We start from the raw sequence: 18619 nt of genomic DNA on the forward strand, positions 1-18619 counted from the left end.
AATGGTGTTGAGTGTCAGTCGACTGCTACATGCAGCTACTCAGCATCAATTTCCCGCCTCCTTCCATCCAGAGTCCTGGGGCATTCGATTAGTCGTCTTTGGGAAACCTAATTGAGGAGGCATCAAATCTGGCCTGGAGGAGTTTGTCCGGCTGGCTTACATTAGTGTTTCCAATCAAACACACACTGTTCTCTGTGTAGCTGTCACATATTTACTAGCAAGATGAGCAAGTCCTGGAGTATGTAAGTCTTCCTTTCTTGGGATGGAAACTATTAACTAAGAGCCCCATTGCTTTCTTGATAGCCATTCGCTAATAAACCAACCCGATCTGCTGAAGAAACCTTCAAGCTCTGGTCTCATTAATTTCTTGGCCAGGCCAATGAGCATTGAGTTGGATACCGCTTATCAAGTTTACATTGGATCCCGACGCCAACGGATGAAGCAGCTGTTGGAGAAGGAACGAGCCTGGGAGGCCGCCGAGCTGGCACGCCTGGGCTTGAGCTGCATCCGGGCTCCGGATTGTTATCCTTGCTGCACTAGCTACGAGTGCGCCAAGTTGAGGCTGTAGCAACTCATTAAGGATTTTATATGTGGAAGTTTTAAAATTATATTTTTCATATGATTTTCACTTTTGAAGGTGTAATAAAATCAAAACTATTGTGAATTTTATTGGAATTTGATTATCTATATATTTTAGAATTACAATTAATTCTTTAAATTGCATTTACAGTATGCATAAAGCTGCCTTTCTTATTTATGTTGATAGGTTTCTTTTCTGTTGACTTGTACTTAAAACTATTCAGTTTCAATGATTCCTAGGGGATTCCTTCATTAGAAGCCCTATTTTAGGAGACATCACATCCAGCCTAGAGAAGTTAGTCTGGCTTCATTACTTGTTTCAATCACACGAACACTGTTTTCTGTGAAACTGTTACACACTCACTAACAAGATGATAAAATCCTCGAATTTGTAAGGCCTTTTTTGGAAAAATCTCGCTCATGGAACTTGTTAATTATGAACCCTATTTCCTTGCTAGTCTTACTCTACTAAACCAACCCGAGGTGCTAAAGAGCTCTTCGGGCAGTGTCCTCATTAACTTTTTGGTCAAACCGATGAGTGTTGAGATGTCCACCGCCGATCAGCTCATCACTGGATGCAGGCGCCAGCGGATGATGGAGCTGTTCGACGAGGATCGCGACTGGGAGGCCGCCGAGCTGTCCCGTTTGGGTTTGAGCTGCATCAAGGCTCCGGACTGTTATCCTTGCTGCACTCGATTCGAGTGCTCCAAGGCGAAGATGTAGCATCTCACAGATGGTTTTAAATTCTGCAGTCTTAAATTTGTCCCTATTAGTTGAAGTGATTAGTTAAGTGAAGGTGAAGGAACTAGCATCGGGTAAAATAAACAAAAATATTGTGATTTAAATAATTTAGTTGTTTATTTTTCGATTTTAACTTTTCTGTATATTATTTTAGAGTTAATATATATTATTATTTCAGTCAGGAGCTTGTTATGCAGTGAAAGAGTCATTTCCGACCCTATAAATCATATATATTCTTGATCAGCATCAACAGCCGAATCGATCTAGCCATCTCAGGCAGAAAAAAAAAAATTTTTAATTTTTTCAAAATTTTTTAAAGGGTTAAAATTGTAAAAAAAAAATTGATAAAAATTTAAATTTTTTTACATTATGAATTGAGTATGCAGATTTATTAACCTAACAAAAACTAACATGGGAACGCTTTCCGATTGAAAATTAAGGCATTTTTGGCTTAGTTATGATTTTTTTAAATTTTGATTTGTCGATAAAATTTTCATTTAAAAATATAATTAAATATCGATTCATAGAATGTGCATATTTTAAGCTTAGTTGTGATCGATTTTCTTTTATATTCTTTTATATTTATTTTTAAAATGTAAGGGTATATAAACGTAGACTCTCTTGTTTAAAAAGTGTCATACTAGTTTAATAACAATATATATCAAGCTGCATTTCTTATTCCTGTTTAGATGTTATATTTAAAAATTTTACCCTAATGCAAAAAATATTTAATGTCATACTCACACAAACACTTTATTTATTGTTAAGTTATACATCTATTTATTTTTATATAGAATGCTTTCTATACAGCCTTTGGAAACACCTTTTTTTGTGGCCTCGTTGTTGCGGTCAACTGTCGGCGGTGTAATAAATTGATTCTTTGGGCCTTGTCTGTGGCCATTAATCTATTTCCCGGGCAGGATGCGCCGCCACGCCCCCCAAAAGCTGGATTTGTTGTTCATTGTTTAATGAATGGCAGAGGCAAATTTCGGCGCCTTTTGTTTTCGGAGATAAAACCCTTTTGGGGCGGATCGTGTTGGTTTTTTCTCGGGTGAGGAGGAGTGGTTTTATTTGTGGCAAAACAAAACACAACTGATTATGGCAGCGGGTTGAAACTGAGGCCTATAGGCTCAATAAAAGAGCCACTTGCTCGGATTAATTGAAAGCCAAAAGAGCGAGTTTTTTCTGACATTATTCCTTCTTTTGGGGACTCTCCTGCGGCCGCTTCTCCATCATCATTTGTCATTGTCAGCTAACCGAGTGTGATGGCCCGCTCCATTTTGCACTAGATGAGATAAGAGAGAGCCCCGGACCGGGGCACACCATCCTCCCCCTCCCCATCCGATTTCGCTCAGTGCACTCGGATGCACTTCCGCGCCGCGCTCCATTCCCGACTTTTCTTTTCCGTGTGCATTCAGCGATGCGCTAATCAAATTATAAATCGTGCCCATTGGAAAGTCGTTCGATGCAGGGCAGCCGGGATCGAGATTCGACATTGTCATCATCAGCAGCATCAGCATCAGCACGGGGCAATCATAACTCGCACAAAGGCCATCCCAGGCCATTTTCCCCACCGTAATGGATGTTGTCGGGACAGTTCCAAGTGGGTCGCCGGTTCAATTGCACCCTTTCCTCGTCCTTATTACTCTCCTTTTTTTCTTTTTTGTAATACGTGGAACCCCTTCAATGGTTACTCTAAAGAACGCAGTTTGGTGTCCTTCAAATTTATAAAAAATATCAAAAATATTAAAAGTAATAACTTATTATATATCTAGAAATATTTGAATTAAAAATACATTTGCATAAGTGTAACATATATTCGAAAGTTATGGAAAAAAGCTATGAAGGCTTTCAATATATCATATACTTTTGGTAAAAAGGGTTATCAACTGTGTGCCATACAATATTTGAATTGTATTTTTGATATATTTAACTTGTGAAACTTTTCCAAAGCCATGAGTACTTTTCCAAGCTCCATTTCCCTAAGCTAAACCAATGCATATATGTACATATGTACATCCTGCACTCTTGTATAATGTTTTTCCACGAGTAATTGGGAAAAAGGACAACGAGTTTGGCGAAACGAAATAAAAAGAAGAACGGCAGGCGGCTGTGCGGGGCTCAGGTGTTGGCCTCGAACATTTCACATGGGGCGCATTAAACAATGCCCATTTCTTTAATTAACAATTTGCATTTGCCGTGTTTCTCTCCGATTTTTTTTGTTTTTTTTTTTTTTTTTGTTCTGTTTGAACCCAACCCCTTGTGCTGCTGCACTTAATTGCTGTTTACTTTGGACCCCGCTGTTGTTTTATGTGTTCATTTGCAATAATAGCGCTCCACTTTCCACATTCAACATATTGGGAAATGTGGAAGGGCGAGAGGAAAGGTGCAGGGAAACAGATATGTATGTATAATCCCAAAGTGAGGGGAGGGGGGCATTCCTCTGGCCTTTGTGTAGCATCTTTCTTTGCTAATGACTCAAAAATCCCATCCAATCATGCAAACTACTCGGAACTTTGTTTGTGGACTCTAGGACTTGCCTTACGGCCGGAGATAGTAATTTATTTTTTTAAAAGTGAAATCCATTAACACAAATTCTTTGAGCCACCATCTTTCTACTCTAATAGAAATCCTTTAACAGCTTGCTCGCTCCCGTGCTTCCATATCTGACCATTCACGTGGCTCCCTGTGCTCCGGTTTTCCGGCTTTTCCGCCTTGGAAAGCAGCTAGAGGAAAATCGCAATCACCTTTGTGATTGTGCTCTGCCTTTCAGCTTTATCGCTTCGGCATTCAACAGTTCCCGCTTTTGTGCACTAAAAGTATTAAATTTTCTTCAAATATTCTCGATGTTAAATGTGTGTGTAAGTGTATGAGAATGCAATTCTGCAGTCCATTCCATTTTTTGGGGGATTCCCCTCTTTACTTTTGCTTTTGCTTTGAGTTGGCAGCCCTTTATGGTCTTTTCAGCGGTATTAATGTTTAAAATACCTAAGATATATGTTTTAGTCTTGTCATGCAACATTAATCAATGATTTAAAGAATGAAAAAATTTTAAAATATTTAGGATTTAACGTAAACGTGATGTAATAGCTTAATTTTGCAAATAGCTACAACAAAGTTATGTTAAAAATGAATGTCCGTTAATATTCAATATTTACGACATTTATAGTAATTTTATATGTAGTGTATATATTATTCTGATAGACTTACCTATATTTTTAACTTTTCTGAATTCTGGAATATTTCCAAAATATTTCAACAATAATAATAAACCCCAGTATTTAAAATACCGCTCGTCTAAAAAAAACTAAATAAGTTGGCAGTTTCTTTGGCACAATAAAATAGAGGCGCAGAATCTAAGCTTCATCAATTCCTCTGAATTTTTTGTAGCGATCGGACGTCAGTGTGCAAATCTGTTTTTTCGCGCAACAGCAATAAATTTTTCAGAATAAGCATTTTAAGAAGCTGCTGGAAGTGAAACTCGTTGGGGTAAACAAAATAAATAAATACAGTAATAGATCGAAAGACTGCAATAAGTTCCCGATAATAAAATGTGATTTTTGGCAGGTTATGAAATTGTGGCTAATTTGGTGCGCTTTTAGCGTGCTCGCGGTGCCTGGGTACTATGCCTCCTCCGGGAAAGGCGGAGTCGTTGGGCAGACCGTGGACATTATTCACTTGATCAAGGAGGTCACTCAGACGATCCTCCATTCATGGAGCGTTATCGAGAAGCTGCCCGTGGCGGAGGTCACCGCGGGAGCTGTGGTCTACCAGCAGCAGCAGAAACTGCTCAATCAAATGGAGGCTGTGAACGGGAATATCCGGCAACTGGAACAGCAGAACGCTCTCAGCACGGCCTTGACCATTGAGACGCTGCTGCGGAAAACGCAGGACCAGACGATGCTTCTCACTCGACTCGCCCAGTTGAAGAGCCTGTTCAAGTTCGTTGATTTGCGTTACTCCCAGCTGGCGGACTACGAGCAGCACAAGGACACCCTGGAGCCGAGCACGTTGATCAAGTTCTCCCGCTGGAATGTGGATCCCGGCTCCGACTCACTGTCCTCGCAGCTGGAACTGCTGATCGACTGCCTCTACGGCGATGATCCCTTGGCCACTAACAGTCAAAATAATACCCCTAGCTCCTTGCTCTCCGATCTGACAGCCAGCTTCGAGGCGGCACCGGAGCAGATGTGCCTAGCCCGGAAATCGGCCCAGCAATTTGCCTACCAGCTCTTCTCCACGGCCGCATTTACGGAGCTCAAGGGATACGCCATGATGGAGTACTCGTGGATGGTACTGCGCCAGCTTAGACAGGGTAACTTCACCCAGGAGCTGCAGTTGATGCGAGAGCACCACCAGAAGCGCTTGGCGAAGGCAAAACGGGTGCTGCAGCAGGTCATGTCGAAGAGCGGACGCGTTTACTGGCGCTGTGATCCCAGCGGCCAGGAGCAGCACGTGGAGGAAGAGACCTATTCACGCGTTACACGCCTGTTGCAGGGCTTCGTGGAGAACGAGATTAACCTGAACGAGGATCAGACCTGCTGGGGCACTTGCGAGGATCACCACGACACCCGTTCCACGGGTTGTTATCAGCCGGAGAAGGAGCTCTGTGGCCAGCAGCCCGCCTGCAAGGGCAGGCTCTACAACTGCGGCTTCATTGAGTCGGATATGTCCATCTGCCCCTCGTCGAATGACTCTGTGAGGCGGTATGAGTACATCTCCATCGAGGATGGTCCCACATTTGGCGAAAAGACCGAAGGGGAGTGCGGGGCCAAGGCGTTGCAGCCCTCCTCCTGGTCGTACTGGCTCTTCTGGCGCTGCCACTACTGCTTCTGCCTGTGCGACGAGCCAGGTCCAAAGTCCGATCGCTACTTTAATCTTCGCGACTCCGTATCGGATTTCGAGCGCAACAAGATCGTAACTGGTGTCCGATTCGTGAAGCGTCACCGCGTATTCCACCTGCAGATACAGCAGGGTGAGCTCCTGCCCCGCGGCACCATGAATATCACATCGCTGGAATGGCAGCCCCTGAAGGAGCTGAATCTCACCGATCCGGATGTACGCAAAGGCTACGACTATCACACTCTGAGCATAGACAGCCGAGCCCTAGATCTGGATGAAATTGTGGCAAATGCCACGCACCAAGTGGTCACCGGTGTACGTTTCCGTGTGCTCAACAAGCACCTGAACCTTGAGGCGCGCTTCAGTCCCTTCAACTTCTCAACCGGTCTCTTGGTGGAGCCGCAAACGAAGAGCTATTGGCTGGGAAATGCCAACGCTCAGCGCCAAAAGCTGATCGTGAAGGACGGTGATCTACCCACCGCCTCCGAGTTGCCGTCGCTACCGCTATCCAAGACCAACCAGTTCATGGAGTTCACCAGCTCCAGCCAGCGAAAGGATGCGGCCCAGAATACAGTGCCATTTATGGATGTGCAGGAGGTGCTTCCTCAGCCGCCGGTTCCGCTTGTTGGCGTTGGAATCTATCACAAAGGGCGACCCGGTTACGGAGGCTTCTTTGCTCCCAAGGTGGTGACTTTTGATTTTTCCAAGAATCTATTGGATTCTTTGAACTAAATATTAAGGATTATTTGTCTTTTACACTTGACCAAGGAGAACGTCACTCAATGTAGCCATATACCAAGCCATTCAACTTGAACCAAATATGAGCACTATGTTAAGAATATTGTCTGCCATATGGTACATTATCATGCATTAATCATAAAACTTTATAACGATCGTCTCGAATACTATATATAATGCCTTATTTTCATGTCACTCTTACTTACTTTCATATTATCATAGATATAAATTCTCCTGTCAACATTAATAACTACCTATAAAAAAGGATTGCATTTAAATAACTATTCTATAGTGATTTTTTTATTTTATTAGAGCATTAGATACGTTTAGCCTCCCTCAGAGAATTGATTAAGCCAAGCTATTTCCTGAATGATTTTGAAAGCTATAGACTAGAAACTTGTGCATATCACTCTGCTTTTCCATAATTCTATGGTTTTAAAATTGCATTAAAAACAAAAATTTAAAAATCGCGCTTACGTGATTATAATAGCGGAACGTTAATAAATTTCTTACGTGTTCCATAGACGGGATTTAAAATAAAATGCAAGTATACACAAAGACATCATTTATATTAGTGTCAAAATAACCTGCAAATAAATATAAATATAATATAAAACACTCGGTACACAAGTTAAAACCGTACACTTTTGAAATTAACGTTCCGTTGTCGCGCTTACGTTTGTAAACGTAACGACGCAGAAGTGAGAAATCGCTAGTGCATCGCCTTGGCCACATCTGAGCTTGATCTCAATGTCAATTGAAGTTGGAATTGAACGGCGATTGGAAACCACATGTTATCGGAGCTTTTGCGGCGCGGCGTCCAACGACCACAGCTTCTCCTCATCCAACATTTGAGCGAAAAACTACTATTGTTTGGGACAACCGCATTATACTCACAAACACCCAGCAAGATGACCGACGACATTGCCGTAGATGCTGCCAAGAGGACGGCGGCTCGCACTGCCGTTGACCAGTGGGTGACCGAGGATACCAGAATCTTGGGCATCGGCAGCGGTTCCACTGTCGTGCATGCCATCCAGCGCATCGCGGAGCGCAGGTGGAAGGAGGGCGAGCTGGCGGATCTCATTTGTGTGCCCTCGTCCTACCAGGCGCACCATTTAATCTTGGACTACAACCTCAACCTTGGCGACCTGGACAGAAATCCCACCATAGACGTCGCCATCGATGGAGCCGATGAGGTAGACCGGAAAATGGTGCTGATCAAGGGCGGCGGCGGCTGTCTGCTCCAAGAGAAGGTGGTGGCCGCCTGCGCCAAACATTTTATTGTCGTCGCCGACTACACCAAGAACTCGGCCCGCCTAGGTGAGCAGTGGTGCCGCGGCATACCCATCGAGGTGGCCCCGATGGCTTATGTGCCCATCAAGCTGCAGATCGAAACGCTCTTCGGGGGCGAAGCCTCTCTGCGGATGGCCAAGGTCAAGGCCGGACCGATTGTCACCGATAATGGCAACTTTCTGATGGACTGGAGGTTCATTGCCAATCGGGAGTATGACTGGGCTGAGGTCAATACGGCCATCACCATGATACCCGGCGTCCTGGAGACGGGTCTATTTGTGAATATGGCCCACAAGTGTTACTTTGGCATGGCCGATGGCACGGTCAAGGTCCAAAATAAATAGGACTGGCTTGATTTTCATTATATATCTATTACGTTTTCCTGAATAAAGTTATGAGCGGCCATTTGCTGCACAATATTTTGAATTTAAAAGATATTCCTGTCCCCTAGGATGAATTTTCACACGAGGGACATAATTGATTTAATAAATTGAATGGTATATGTGCGATATTATTCATTTATCACAATTTATTGTAAATGGAGCTACTTAAAAGACATTTCCCTTAAAATTTAATACTCCAATTTTAGTTCCGTCGCCGTAAACTTTACAAAATAAACAAAATATCATGAATGTGCAGTCCTGTCTGTGTATGTGTGGTGTGCGTGACTACAAAAATTAATTTAAACAATAAATAAACTACTGAACACACATATCGGATAGGCTGTAATCCTAGAAGGCCTTCTTGCTCCGACCAGGGAGCACGGTCTCTTTCAGATACTGGAACAGGGAGAGCAGGCCCTGCTTCTTGTTCCGCGAAAAGTAATTGCTGACCACATCCGGACTGCGCCGGCTCTGATCGCTGACGGTGGTGGGCAGGACGCTATCGTTGGCGCTGAGCGAGACGAACAGGGCGAAGGGCACGATCCACATGCAGATGGTGAAGTAGGCCAGAACCTGGTTTAAAGAGGATATACATTATATGTTGGTAAAGAGCATTCTTGACTTTGTCCCCGAGACCAGCAAGTCCACTTCGTCGATTTATGCAAGATGTCCACTAACCTGCGTAAAAGGCACATAAACGCTGGTGAAATACTGAAAGGCAAGGAAATGATTGACGACCAGCATGGCCAGGGAGCCCAGCAGGGGCACCGACAGAAGGCGCACGAATGGAAATCCGCCCATTATGGCCAGGTGGAAACCCTGTGCCACGAAGCCGCATATGATCATGCTCCATGGCAGGTCCTCGAATAGCATCAGCAGGATGTACACGAAAATGGTGAAGCTAATCATGCCCAGAATGCACTTCCGTGCCGCCGTCGTGTACTCCTCCGCCAGCTCCGCCAAGTAGTAGAGGCCGGCCACTGGAAGAAAAAAAAGATAAGACGTTGGCAGCGGAGACAAAAAATGACGCGGCGTCACCTTACCTATGGACAGCGTGAGAAATACAATCTGTATGCCCAGGGATACCCAGCCCAGTATGTAGAGGAAACCCATGATGTGTACTTTACACGAGAGCTATATAATAGGGTATATTATATATGTATATATATATATATTTAGAGGCGGCTCCAATCGGCCGACAAAACAAAACAAACCGTCTAGTGTGCCTTGACGGAGCGACCAACGAAAGCTCGTCTCTTTGCCCTTGTCTGTGGGTAATTTTTACCGAACGTCTTACGGTCACACTATTGTGCAAAAAAAAATAAGAGCGCGTGGTATTTTCTGCCGCACGCTTTATATTTCGCCACTTGGAGCAACGCTTTGCGGCGTTTAACCCAACCAACTAACTAGTTAAGCGGCTAGTACCAGCTGCCGAGTGAGTCGCATCAAATGTCTGCGGGCAATGAAAGCGAGGAGGAGGCCGCAGTGGCTGCTGCTGCGGCTGAACGCGAGGCGACGCTGATGGCCGAGGCCGTAGCTGTGGCGTATCAGAGCGAGGACGAGGCGCAGGAGCAGGCTGCCCAGGCCGATGGAGCAGCCGACAACCAAGAAGGGGCGGAGAACGAGGGCGAAGATGAAGCCATGAGCGAGAGCGGTGATGGTGACGGTGACGGCGATGGCGACGACGAGAATGCGGAAAATGGTAGCAACGACAGTAATTCCGCCGAGGGCGGTGGAAATCCAGAGGAAACCGCTGCCGCCGATCGCCGTCAGGCCACCAAGAAGGAGCTTACAACAATCATTGACAAATGGGAGCAGCAGCAGACACAAAACGGCTACGATCCCATACCCACTTTGAGGAGGTAACAAATGCAAAAATTCTCCAGGCAACTTAAACTTTAACCCTCTTATCTCGCAGCCTGGCGGAGATCTTTGAACGCGAGAAGGATGTGTATCGGCGCAAGGACCCGGATCCGCTAGACACACGTCATCCCTACCGAGCAGATCCCAGCTGCCAGTACGGACTGCTGCTGAAGCTGCTTTTCCGCAAGGATACGTTCATGAGCAAGGTAAGTTGAGGTAGTTTCGAAAAAGTACATCAGGGACTTACCTTTCTTTATAGCTTCTCAACGATTATCTGCGCGAAAACTACTTCAGTCGCCAGGGCGTGAGTCGCAGTTCGTTGGAACTAAACATCCTGGCCTGTCGCCTAATCCTGGAGCTAATGCCAGGCCTGGAGACCACAGTGGTGTTTCAGACCGCCGACGATGACGGGACCATCAATCGCATCTACAGCTGGGCAGAGGACAGCATTGAGCCGCTTCAGAGCTATGCCACTGGCCTTCTGGCGGATGCCATGGATGTGAGCGACATTACCATTAACTATCGGGATCAGAACATGCGCCTGGTGCCCAAGATGATTAAGCGCCTGCACATGCTGCTGGCTATCAGCAAGAGTGGCGTCTCCGACCCCAACAACACATCGATGCACAATCAATCTGCAGACAGCAGCAGTGCTTCGGCTAGTATGCTCAGCTGGGTAGCCTGTGCTAATTCATCCGCTCCCCAGTCACCCCAGCACAATGGTAGTGGAGTAGGAATGGGCGCAGGAGCTCCCTCCGTGCATGGTGATACTTCCAATATGTCCATATTGTTCGAGAACAGCCGGGATGCCTTTCCCGTGTCGAGGTACTACAAGCGCATGTATATTCCCATGCATCCGCCGACTGCAGATACCAGCCAGATGTTGATCATGCGCTACCTAACCAGTCTGGGTGAGTATCAGGAGTACCTGGCCATGGCCTTCGAGAACAATGTGATGCAGCTGATCTTTGGGTATCTGGAGAACCTGGATCGTCGCGACACCTGTCTGGCCTACGAGGTGCTCAAGTATCTGGCCTCGCTGCTCTGTCATAAGAAGTTTGCCCTGGAGTTTATCGCACACGGTGGCTTGGAGGTGAGTTTTCTAATATTATATTTGTGAAAAGTGATTACGCCAACTTTCCTTTCTTCCTGCAGCTACTCTTGAAGGTTCCTCGGCCCAGTTTGGCCACCACAGGTGTTTCCATAGCCATTTACTATCTGGCCTACTGCGAGGACGCCATGGAGCGCATCTGTTCCATGCAGCGTCCGCTGATCTCGGAGCTGGTTCGCTATGCCCTTTGGATCCTAGGACGTTGCCACGACTCCTCCAAGTGTCATGCCACAATGTTCTTTAGTTTGAGCTTCCAATTCAAGGTCATATTGGATGAGTTTGATGCCCAGGATGGACTGCGCAAGCTCTACAATGTGGTAAGTATCAGTTAGGGGAATGAAAATGGTTTAAAACCCGGACTAACTGCCTTTTTATTCACACAGATCTCCGTGCTAAAGATCCTTGACCCCAGCCATAACGACAGCGATAACGACTCTGAGATCAATGAGGATCAGGAGTGTGCCTCGCGGCAGATGGTGCGCCATGTGTGCGTGGCCCTCAAGCGGTACATGGAGGCGCACTTCTTTTACAAGTACAACAGCTTCCTCTGCCAGCATTACGCTGCTTCCTCATCTCACTTCTTTAGCCAGAATCCTACGGTGGCTGCTAAACTGACCTTTGATCAGCTGCACGATCAAATACGCACTCTTCAGGAGCACACATCGATCCGCGCCCAATGGCAACCGGTGGATCAGCTAATGAAGCTGGGCGGCATCACAATGTTGCTAAGAATCATTGCCTTTAGCTACGATTGGATGAACACGGGACGCTCGGAGACGGTGCGCTCCGCATTGGATGTGCTCAGCGTTTGCTGCATAATCCCGAGGGTTTACGTCGTCCTTTGTGACCGTCTCACAATGCTGGACAAGACCACCACATCGGGCTTTTGCTCAGTGCTTGGCGCAGCCGCTGGGGAGATTACGACGGACGCGGAGGTGCTCAAATCAGCGCTAGCGGTGCTCTGCCATTGCGTCTGCTCGCCGATTATCCGCAATCCGGATAGCAGCAGCGCCGGCGGCCGGCTGATGAAGTTTGGGAACTCGTCGCGCAAGAACAAGGCCAACAACAAGTATGCCGAGGAGTTGATCGAGCGCGTGTGGGAGTCGGTGTGCTCCAACAATGGTATCGTGGTGCTGCTGTCGCTGATGCAGACCAAGGGACCGATTACGGATGCGGACTGTATACGAGGTATGGCCTGCCGGGCTCTGGCGGGACTTGCTCGCTCCGATCGTGTCCGGCAGATTGTGAGCAAGCTTCCACTCTTTGCCAGCGGACAGCTGCAGACGCTAATGCGAGATCCCATACTGCAGGAGAAGCGTGCGGAGCATGTCATCTTCCAGAAGTATGCCCTGGAACTCCTTGAGCGCGTGTCGGGCAAGACGAAGCCGCTGAACAATCCGTTGGATCCGTCGCTCTCGAACATGCACAAAGCAAACGTGATTGCCCAGACGCGCATCCAGTACAACAAGCAACAGCTCTACCAGCTAATCTTCGAGCACCTGGAAAGCAATGGCCTATCGCAGACGGCCCAGATGCTCCAGCGCGAGGTGGGTCTGCCGCTGCAAACACCGACCACTCGGAACTTCCACCAGTCACCCTTCGATTACAAGACCCTACCCAGCGGCGGCAGTAGCTCGCTGTCTCGCAGTCGCCTGCGTAGTCGCATGCAGGATGTAAATGCTGCTATTATGGCCAGCGGTGAGCCGAACAGGAGTTTCAGCGAGCACCCACTGCTAGATGCAGCTGGAGCTGGAGACGGACCTAGTGGCAGCAGCGGCATACCGAACTTTGGTTGCCTCAACTCCAGCACCCAGACGCCGCCTATCAAGATTCGGCGAACGGAACGCCACCCGTCTATAAGTTCTTCGGTCAACCGCTCGAACATTATTCAGAAGCACATGATGGAGCCGGGTGGCATGACCATGGGCTTGCCCGACGACCTGGCCCAGCCGCATCCCAACCGCGTCACCCTAAACACCATTGTAACAGAATATCTCACCAACCAGCATTCGCTGTGCAACAATCCGGTGATAACCTGCCCACAATTCGATCTGTATGAGCCGCACAAATGCCCCGATCCGCGGCCCAGTCGATTGCTGAGCTCCAACTTCAACCTCACCAGCCGACATGCTCGCACCCAGGCGGGCTTCAATACCAGCCGCTTCGATCGTCGCTATGTGCACACACACTTCTCGCCCTGGCGCACCATTCGTTCGGCCGACTACGAGGACCTGGAATTCACCTGCTGTGACCTGGTGGGCAAGTACATCATCGTGGGCACGCAGCAGGGCGACGGCCGTGTGTTTAACTTGAACAACGGCGTGGAGCAGTTCTTCTCGAATTGTCATAACTTTAGCGTCGATGCGATCAAGGCGAATCGTGCTGGGGATCTGGTCATCACATCCAGCTTTTGGCGCATCCCAACCAGCATTCTGTGGTCCATAGCCGACAATGAGTTCAAGCTGAAGCTGCGCCTGCCCGACGTCACCTACTGCGAGTTCAGTCAGACCTCGCAGGATCGCCTGTTGGGAACCCAAAATGAGGTGAGTTTAATCTCAGAGGATGTGAAGAGATTATGATGCAATTTTCGTTCCCTTTTCAGTGCGCCACCTTATATGACATAAATACGGGCACCAAGATATCCACATTTACACCAACCATCCCGAATCTATACACCAAAAACCGAGCTACTCTGTGTCGCACCGATGAGCTCATATTGTCGGGTAAGAAGTTATTAATATATTAAACTTGACAATATTTAAAATAATTCCTTATTTATGCCTCCACAGATGGCGTTCTCTGGGATGTGCGTTCGGGCAAGGAGATTCACAAATTCGACAAGTTCAATCAATGCATATCGGGCGTCTTCCATCCCAACTGTCTGGAGGTAAGCGTTTTGTCGAAGTCGTGTTTCTTGAAGGATAATTAATTGTCTTTCGCAGATCATTGCCAACACGGAGGTCTGGGATCTGCGCACCTTCCACTTACTGCAAACGGTGCCCGTGTTGGATCAACGCAACTGCACCTTCTCGCCCATGCACGTCATCTATGGCGCAAGCTTGGGTGCGGACAGGGACCATGACTCGGAGACGACCACCTACGATACGAGCTTCAACGTGCTGGACGCCTACGATTACTCTAGCATTGCAACCATCGATGTGAAGCGGAACATCAACGATCTTAGTGTCAGCGCCAACGGGGGTCTCATCGCGGTGGTTGAGGACTACAGCGGCTACGATTCCAAGCAGGAGACCTACGTGAAGATCTATGCGGTGGGCGTGAAGAAGGGCGAGCGGTCGGAAGAGGTGCGTCCAACTGCTAAGGAACTGGGCAGCGAAGTGGCGGACGCACTAGTTGCGCCGTCGTCGGAACCGCAACAAGCGAGTGCCAACGCAAACGGCGGTCATCTCTCCATGATGGAGTTTGAGGTGGCACTAGCTGCCGAGGAGGAGGAGTCCCGTCAGATAAATCTCGCCGCCGCTTCGTTCGCAAGTCCGAATCTTTCTCGCCAGCATGCACCCAACAGCTCAATTGTTGGTGTGCGACGGCGAGCACGTACACTGGGTAGCAACGGGAGCGGGAGTGGCCATCCGAATCCACATCTGAATCCGAATCTAAATCCCAACGCTGCAATCGATCTGAGAACCCTAATGTGGCGTATGGATGATATTGAACTTAATATTATGTCTATGCTTGCAGGAAGATGATGAGGAGGTGCCCGAATCTGATGAGGACGGTTCGGATACGGGCTCTGAGAGTAAGTTGAAATCCTGGAGTCGTCTCTTCAATGTCTCACCTACATGCAGCATTTACTTTAGGTCCTGATTTTATGGGTTTCCCCATGCTGCGCCGCAACCTCAACGGCAACGACGACGATGATGATGATGGCGACTTGGATGATGGTGATGGCGACTTGATAAGTAGCGATGAAGACGGGGATGATGACGCAGATGATGATGCAGATGGGGACGAGGATATTGAGGACGATGTCTTTGACTATTTCGCCAATGCCGACAGCAGCTCAGATGGTAACTCCTCACCTTCTTTAAACTCTGTTCGTGTACGACTTGTATTTTCTCCCTAGATTGAGATCCGTTCCTCCTGCCGCTCCCAGTGCCTCGTCTCACGTCTCCTCTCTCCACCTTTCCTGTTGCTCGTTCCACCTTTATTTTCGGAAGTGGTGGATCCACCACCATAGACGGTCAGAGACATCTCGTTGCCAATTTAGGATAATACTTTTAGGGAGCCCTAGTTTGTAAGCTGTTACCTACCCCATGTTATTTTTTCAATTTTGTACAGAAAGGAAAAGAAGAAGTGGGAGCATATGAATTTTGAGAGTTATAATGGCAACTGTGAGCATCAAATTTGTCCAACAATATCGATGAGAAATGTACAAACCCAAAGTGAGATTTGCATACAACTTTTGCTATTTAAAACAAATAATAAAATGTAATCTTGTTGGAATTATAGTTCGTCCCAACTTGTATCATAATAAGATGTAAGGGCGATTTAATGTTACTTCCTATGTAAATTTAAACCTTTTTGTAAAATTTTCTCTTCACTATTTCTTTGCAATAAGCAAATCAATTGGTTATTGCTTAATCTAGGAATAGTGAAACAACATAGCTGGGTCACATCGGGAGTCGGCCCCCTACCTTTATCTTATCGCCTTAGTTGACGCTCCAAGTTGGGCAATTAGCGGCTGCTAGCCAACCCAGCAGCAGTTACTCATTTGCTGGCATTGCGATGACGTTTGCTCATCGAAAATCGACCCGAATCTCGGCCCGAAATCCTTCACCAGATAGATAAATATGGTGATATTCTCGGGTCGTTCGTTTGCCGTCAGGTTGAATGCCGATTAACCGATCCCAGTCGGTCAGCGTTTCTCCGTTTAAATTGCAAATTCAGTTTCTATTTGTCAATTGACCGACACGCGTGTGCTCCGCCGACAGCTATAGACGACTCCAAGAACTCTGGAACGGCGGAAATGTTTGCGCTAGCTAAGCCCATCGGATGTTTGGCCTTGCTGTCGGTGGTGACTCTTGGCTCGGCGTTCGAGGAGCACCCTCACTTTTGCATTGAGACGGAACCGCTGCTTCTCTCCGAGATTGATCGGCATGTGGTGATGCCCAGTGAGCGGGATCTGCAGTGTCACATTAAGGCCACCACGCTGACCCTAAAGGAGAAGGTGATTATCAAGAGTTAGGCTTTGTAACCTATATAGAAAAAGTTTGCAGTGCAGTTTTAAATAATTTTGTGCTAATTTATTCTTTGCAAATGACAACTACGCCTCTCTTGGGTTTCTTTTAATGCAATTTGTGTGTTGTTTTGGGTTTTCTTTGTTTTAATCAAAACATTTAATTTTTATATTAACAATTATTTGATTTTCCTTTCGAAATCAAGAATTTAAGCAACTTTGTTTTGTCATTAGCTTTTCCATTTAAAGCAACATGACCTTCCATCCCCCAAGCCAGAAATGGTAAAATCTCAGCTACAAAGTGTTGGAAACAAGTCTCGGTGATTGACATCCTTAAGTGACTTGATCCAATGCCAGGTGCTATGGCCATAAATGTGCCACCTCGAGTGGCTATCAGCCGTACTTATATGTTTTCCAAATTGAATTAGCTTTTGGCGATAAAGCAAAAAGCAGACAATGGTGCCCAGAGGAAGAGTATAGATAATGCTATTCCGGCGGCGTCGGGTTGGTGCCAAGATAACTCCAAGTACTACCACCTTTATCTGTCTCTAATCCGCAGGCAAGCCTCGTAGACACACTGTGCGCGGATCATGGCTCTACGACGGTGCATCGGGACAACCATCACTTCCTGCGGCTGCACAACGGCGAGCTTAGTGGACGCGGCGCCCAGACGGAGCTGTGTGCCACCAGTGCCCGCTCGGTCCTAGCCTGGGTGCCCTACCACACCGTGCTCAAGAACTATGCCGCCGAGCTGAACCCCAAGGAACGACTGACCTACATAGCCAAGGCCACGAACGTGGAGCGCGAAAAGACGGAGCTTTGCCACTTCCGGCACACGGATCTGGTCAATGCCGTGACCGACAGCCTCTTCACCTGTGTGGTCATGATATTCGGGGATAACTTTGTGAGTGTTGCCATCGAGGATTACCCCAAGATCCCTCATAATCCCTCATATTGCATCATTTCCAGTACGGCCTGGAGGACAACATCAATGTGCTGGTGGAGCTGGAGCCGCTAATGTATCAGCTGCGGAACATCACCTATCTGCCCTGGCGCAATGTCACCAACAGCTACAAGATGCTTCTGGGTGACAGCGTACTCCGGAATCCGAGCAGCGAACGGAAGCCCATCTACGGCAGCCTCAACTACGCCTTTGTGGAGAAGATCGAGCTGAACACGACCACTGTCTACCGGGACGAGGACCATCTGGCCAGGTTGCCGCTGCTCTTCGAACACCGTGGTTCCGTCCTGCAGCTCGACGAGCACGGCGTGGGCGGCTTGGACGTGGCCGAAAAGGCATATTTCGGGCGCTTTATGGACGCCAGGAGTGAGGTAAAGGTCCAGGTGATTGGCCAATGGGTTGACCAGCACCGGGAGTTCGGCGCCGACATCTACGAGTACTACGGTCACGGATTCAGGCGGTACAAGCAGCCTCTAACCGGTGCCAGGCTCACGTTCGTCCGCATTGACAACACGGAGCCGGTTTTCCAGGCGCCCGAATCGAATAATCTGGTCAAGGCATCGCTTTTCCGTGAGCAGAAGGCGGGAAAACTAAAGGAGAATCACAATCAGGCCACGGGAAACTTCACCGAGTGGGAAAATTCGGAGTTGGACTCCGATTCGGATGACGATGAGCCGGGCTTCTACGGCTGGTTTGTGGTCTGTACCCTGCTCCTGGCCCTCGCTGTTGTGATCGGTCTATATGTCGTGATACGCACGCAGAGCCGTCGGAACAAGCAGAGGCAGATGTACGATCTGGCCAACACAAATGTTCCAGCGCCAGCCTAACAAAAAAATATGAAATTTAAATTTTAAACCATAAGTTACTCCGAAAATAAACAGAGATCAACAGGTGTTCGCTCTCCGAAA

General features: G+C 47.4%; 6 protein-coding genes across 10 annotated transcripts; 5 read left to right on the forward strand and 1 right to left on the reverse strand.

The window, feature by feature from the left end:
• The first annotated feature begins 801 nt into the window (after window positions 1-801).
• On the forward strand, window positions 802-1424 carry LOC110177944 (uncharacterized). The gene is made up of 2 exons (XM_020944929.2): window positions 802-970; window positions 1038-1424. Exons 1-2 carry the CDS (start codon window positions 951-953, stop codon window positions 1300-1302), a joined length of 285 nt encoding a protein of 94 aa, XP_020800588.1. The 5' UTR covers window positions 802-950; the 3' UTR covers window positions 1303-1424.
• A 3239-nt stretch (window positions 1425-4663) lies between these two features.
• LOC110177952 (uncharacterized) lies at window positions 4664-7178 on the forward strand. 2 transcript variants are annotated; one of them, XM_020944943.2, is made up of 2 exons: window positions 4664-4809; window positions 4888-7178. In XM_020944943.2, exon 2 carries the CDS (start codon window positions 4891-4893, stop codon window positions 6892-6894), a length of 2004 nt encoding a protein of 667 aa, XP_020800602.2. In that variant the 5' UTR covers window positions 4664-4809; window positions 4888-4890; the 3' UTR covers window positions 6895-7178. The 2 variants fall into 2 exon arrangements, with proteins under 2 accessions (XP_020800602.2, XP_020800601.2); XM_020944942.2 differs by having other exon boundaries at window positions 4686-4831.
• A 254-nt stretch (window positions 7179-7432) lies between these two features.
• Rpi (Ribose-5-phosphate isomerase) lies at window positions 7433-8629 on the forward strand. Its single transcript, XM_020944918.2, has one exon. The coding sequence runs from the start codon at window positions 7692-7694 to the stop codon at window positions 8538-8540; it is 849 nt and encodes a 282-aa protein (XP_020800577.1). The 5' UTR covers window positions 7433-7691; the 3' UTR covers window positions 8541-8629.
• A 71-nt stretch (window positions 8630-8700) lies between these two features.
• LOC110177939 (protein TEX261) lies at window positions 8701-9831 on the reverse strand. The gene is made up of 3 exons (XM_020944920.2): window positions 9623-9831; window positions 9258-9559; window positions 8701-9152 (listed from the first exon to the last, which is right to left on the reverse strand). The coding sequence occupies exons 1-3, from the start codon at window positions 9690-9692 to the stop codon at window positions 8928-8930; spliced, it is 597 nt and encodes a 198-aa protein (XP_020800579.1). The 5' UTR covers window positions 9693-9831; the 3' UTR covers window positions 8701-8927.
• Window positions 9832-9857: 26 nt separating this feature from the next.
• mahj (LisH and WD40 domain-containing protein mahjong) lies at window positions 9858-16022 on the forward strand. 4 transcript variants are annotated; one of them, XM_020944912.2, is made up of 11 exons: window positions 9858-10441; window positions 10498-10648; window positions 10702-11535; window positions 11598-11870; window positions 11937-14096; window positions 14156-14276; window positions 14343-14440; window positions 14496-14858; window positions 15253-15310; window positions 15360-15581; window positions 15638-16022. In XM_020944912.2, exons 1-11 carry the CDS (start codon window positions 10029-10031, stop codon window positions 15640-15642), a joined length of 4698 nt encoding a protein of 1565 aa, XP_020800571.2. In that variant the 5' UTR covers window positions 9858-10028; the 3' UTR covers window positions 15643-16022. The 4 variants fall into 4 exon arrangements, 2 of the variants coding, with proteins under 2 accessions (XP_020800571.2, XP_086683086.1); XM_086826960.1 differs by having other exon boundaries at window positions 15372-15581; XR_015270394.1 differs by having other exon boundaries at window positions 14496-15310.
• A 298-nt stretch (window positions 16023-16320) lies between these two features.
• Window positions 16321-18619, forward strand: LOC110177935 (uncharacterized). Its single transcript, XM_020944917.2, has 3 exons — window positions 16321-16741; window positions 17310-17654; window positions 17720-18619. Exons 1-3 carry the CDS (start codon window positions 16541-16543, stop codon window positions 18536-18538), a joined length of 1365 nt encoding a protein of 454 aa, XP_020800576.2. The 5' UTR covers window positions 16321-16540; the 3' UTR covers window positions 18539-18619.

Source organism: Drosophila serrata, unplaced genomic scaffold (assembly GCF_035046125.1).
Source record: "Drosophila serrata isolate PLE 108 unplaced genomic scaffold, ASM3504612v1 contig_165, whole genome shotgun sequence".
In the NCBI taxonomy this organism is placed as follows: domain Eukaryota; kingdom Metazoa; phylum Arthropoda; class Insecta; order Diptera; family Drosophilidae; genus Drosophila; species Drosophila serrata.

Coding starts and splice junctions, on each gene's coding strand:
- LOC110177944 (XM_020944929.2), top strand. CDS start 951: ATGATAAAATCCTCGAATTT. Junction 971..1,037: donor ATGATAAAATCCTCGAATTT/GTAAGGCCTTTT, acceptor TTTCCTTGCTAG/TCTTACTCTACTAAACCAAC.
- LOC110177952 (XM_020944943.2), top strand. CDS start 4,891: ATGAAATTGTGGCTAATTTGGTGCGCTTTTAGCGTGCTCGCGGTGCCT.
- Rpi (XM_020944918.2), top strand. CDS start 7,692: ATGTTATCGGAGCTTTTGCGGCGCGGCGTCCAACGACCACAGCTTCTC.
- LOC110177939 (XM_020944920.2), bottom strand. CDS start 9,692: ATGGGTTTCCTCTACATACTGGGCTGGGTATCCCTGGGCATACAGATT. Junction 9,560..9,622: donor ATTTCTCACGCTGTCCATAG/GTAAGGTGACGC, acceptor TTTTTCTTCCAG/TGGCCGGCCTCTACTACTTG. Junction 9,153..9,257: donor TTTATGTGCCTTTTACGCAG/GTTAGTGGACAT, acceptor TCTTTAAACCAG/GTTCTGGCCTACTTCACCAT.
- mahj (XM_020944912.2), top strand. CDS start 10,029: ATGTCTGCGGGCAATGAAAGCGAGGAGGAGGCCGCAGTGGCTGCTGCT. Junction 14,441..14,495: donor TCCATCCCAACTGTCTGGAG/GTAAGCGTTTTG, acceptor TGTCTTTCGCAG/ATCATTGCCAACACGGAGGT. Junction 14,859..15,252: donor AGGGCGAGCGGTCGGAAGAG/GTGCGTCCAACT, acceptor CTATGCTTGCAG/GAAGATGATGAGGAGGTGCC.
- LOC110177935 (XM_020944917.2), top strand. CDS start 16,541: ATGTTTGCGCTAGCTAAGCCCATCGGATGTTTGGCCTTGCTGTCGGTG. Junction 16,742..17,309: donor CGCTGACCCTAAAGGAGAAG/GTGATTATCAAG, acceptor TCTAATCCGCAG/GCAAGCCTCGTAGACACACT. Junction 17,655..17,719: donor TGATATTCGGGGATAACTTT/GTGAGTGTTGCC, acceptor CATCATTTCCAG/TACGGCCTGGAGGACAACAT.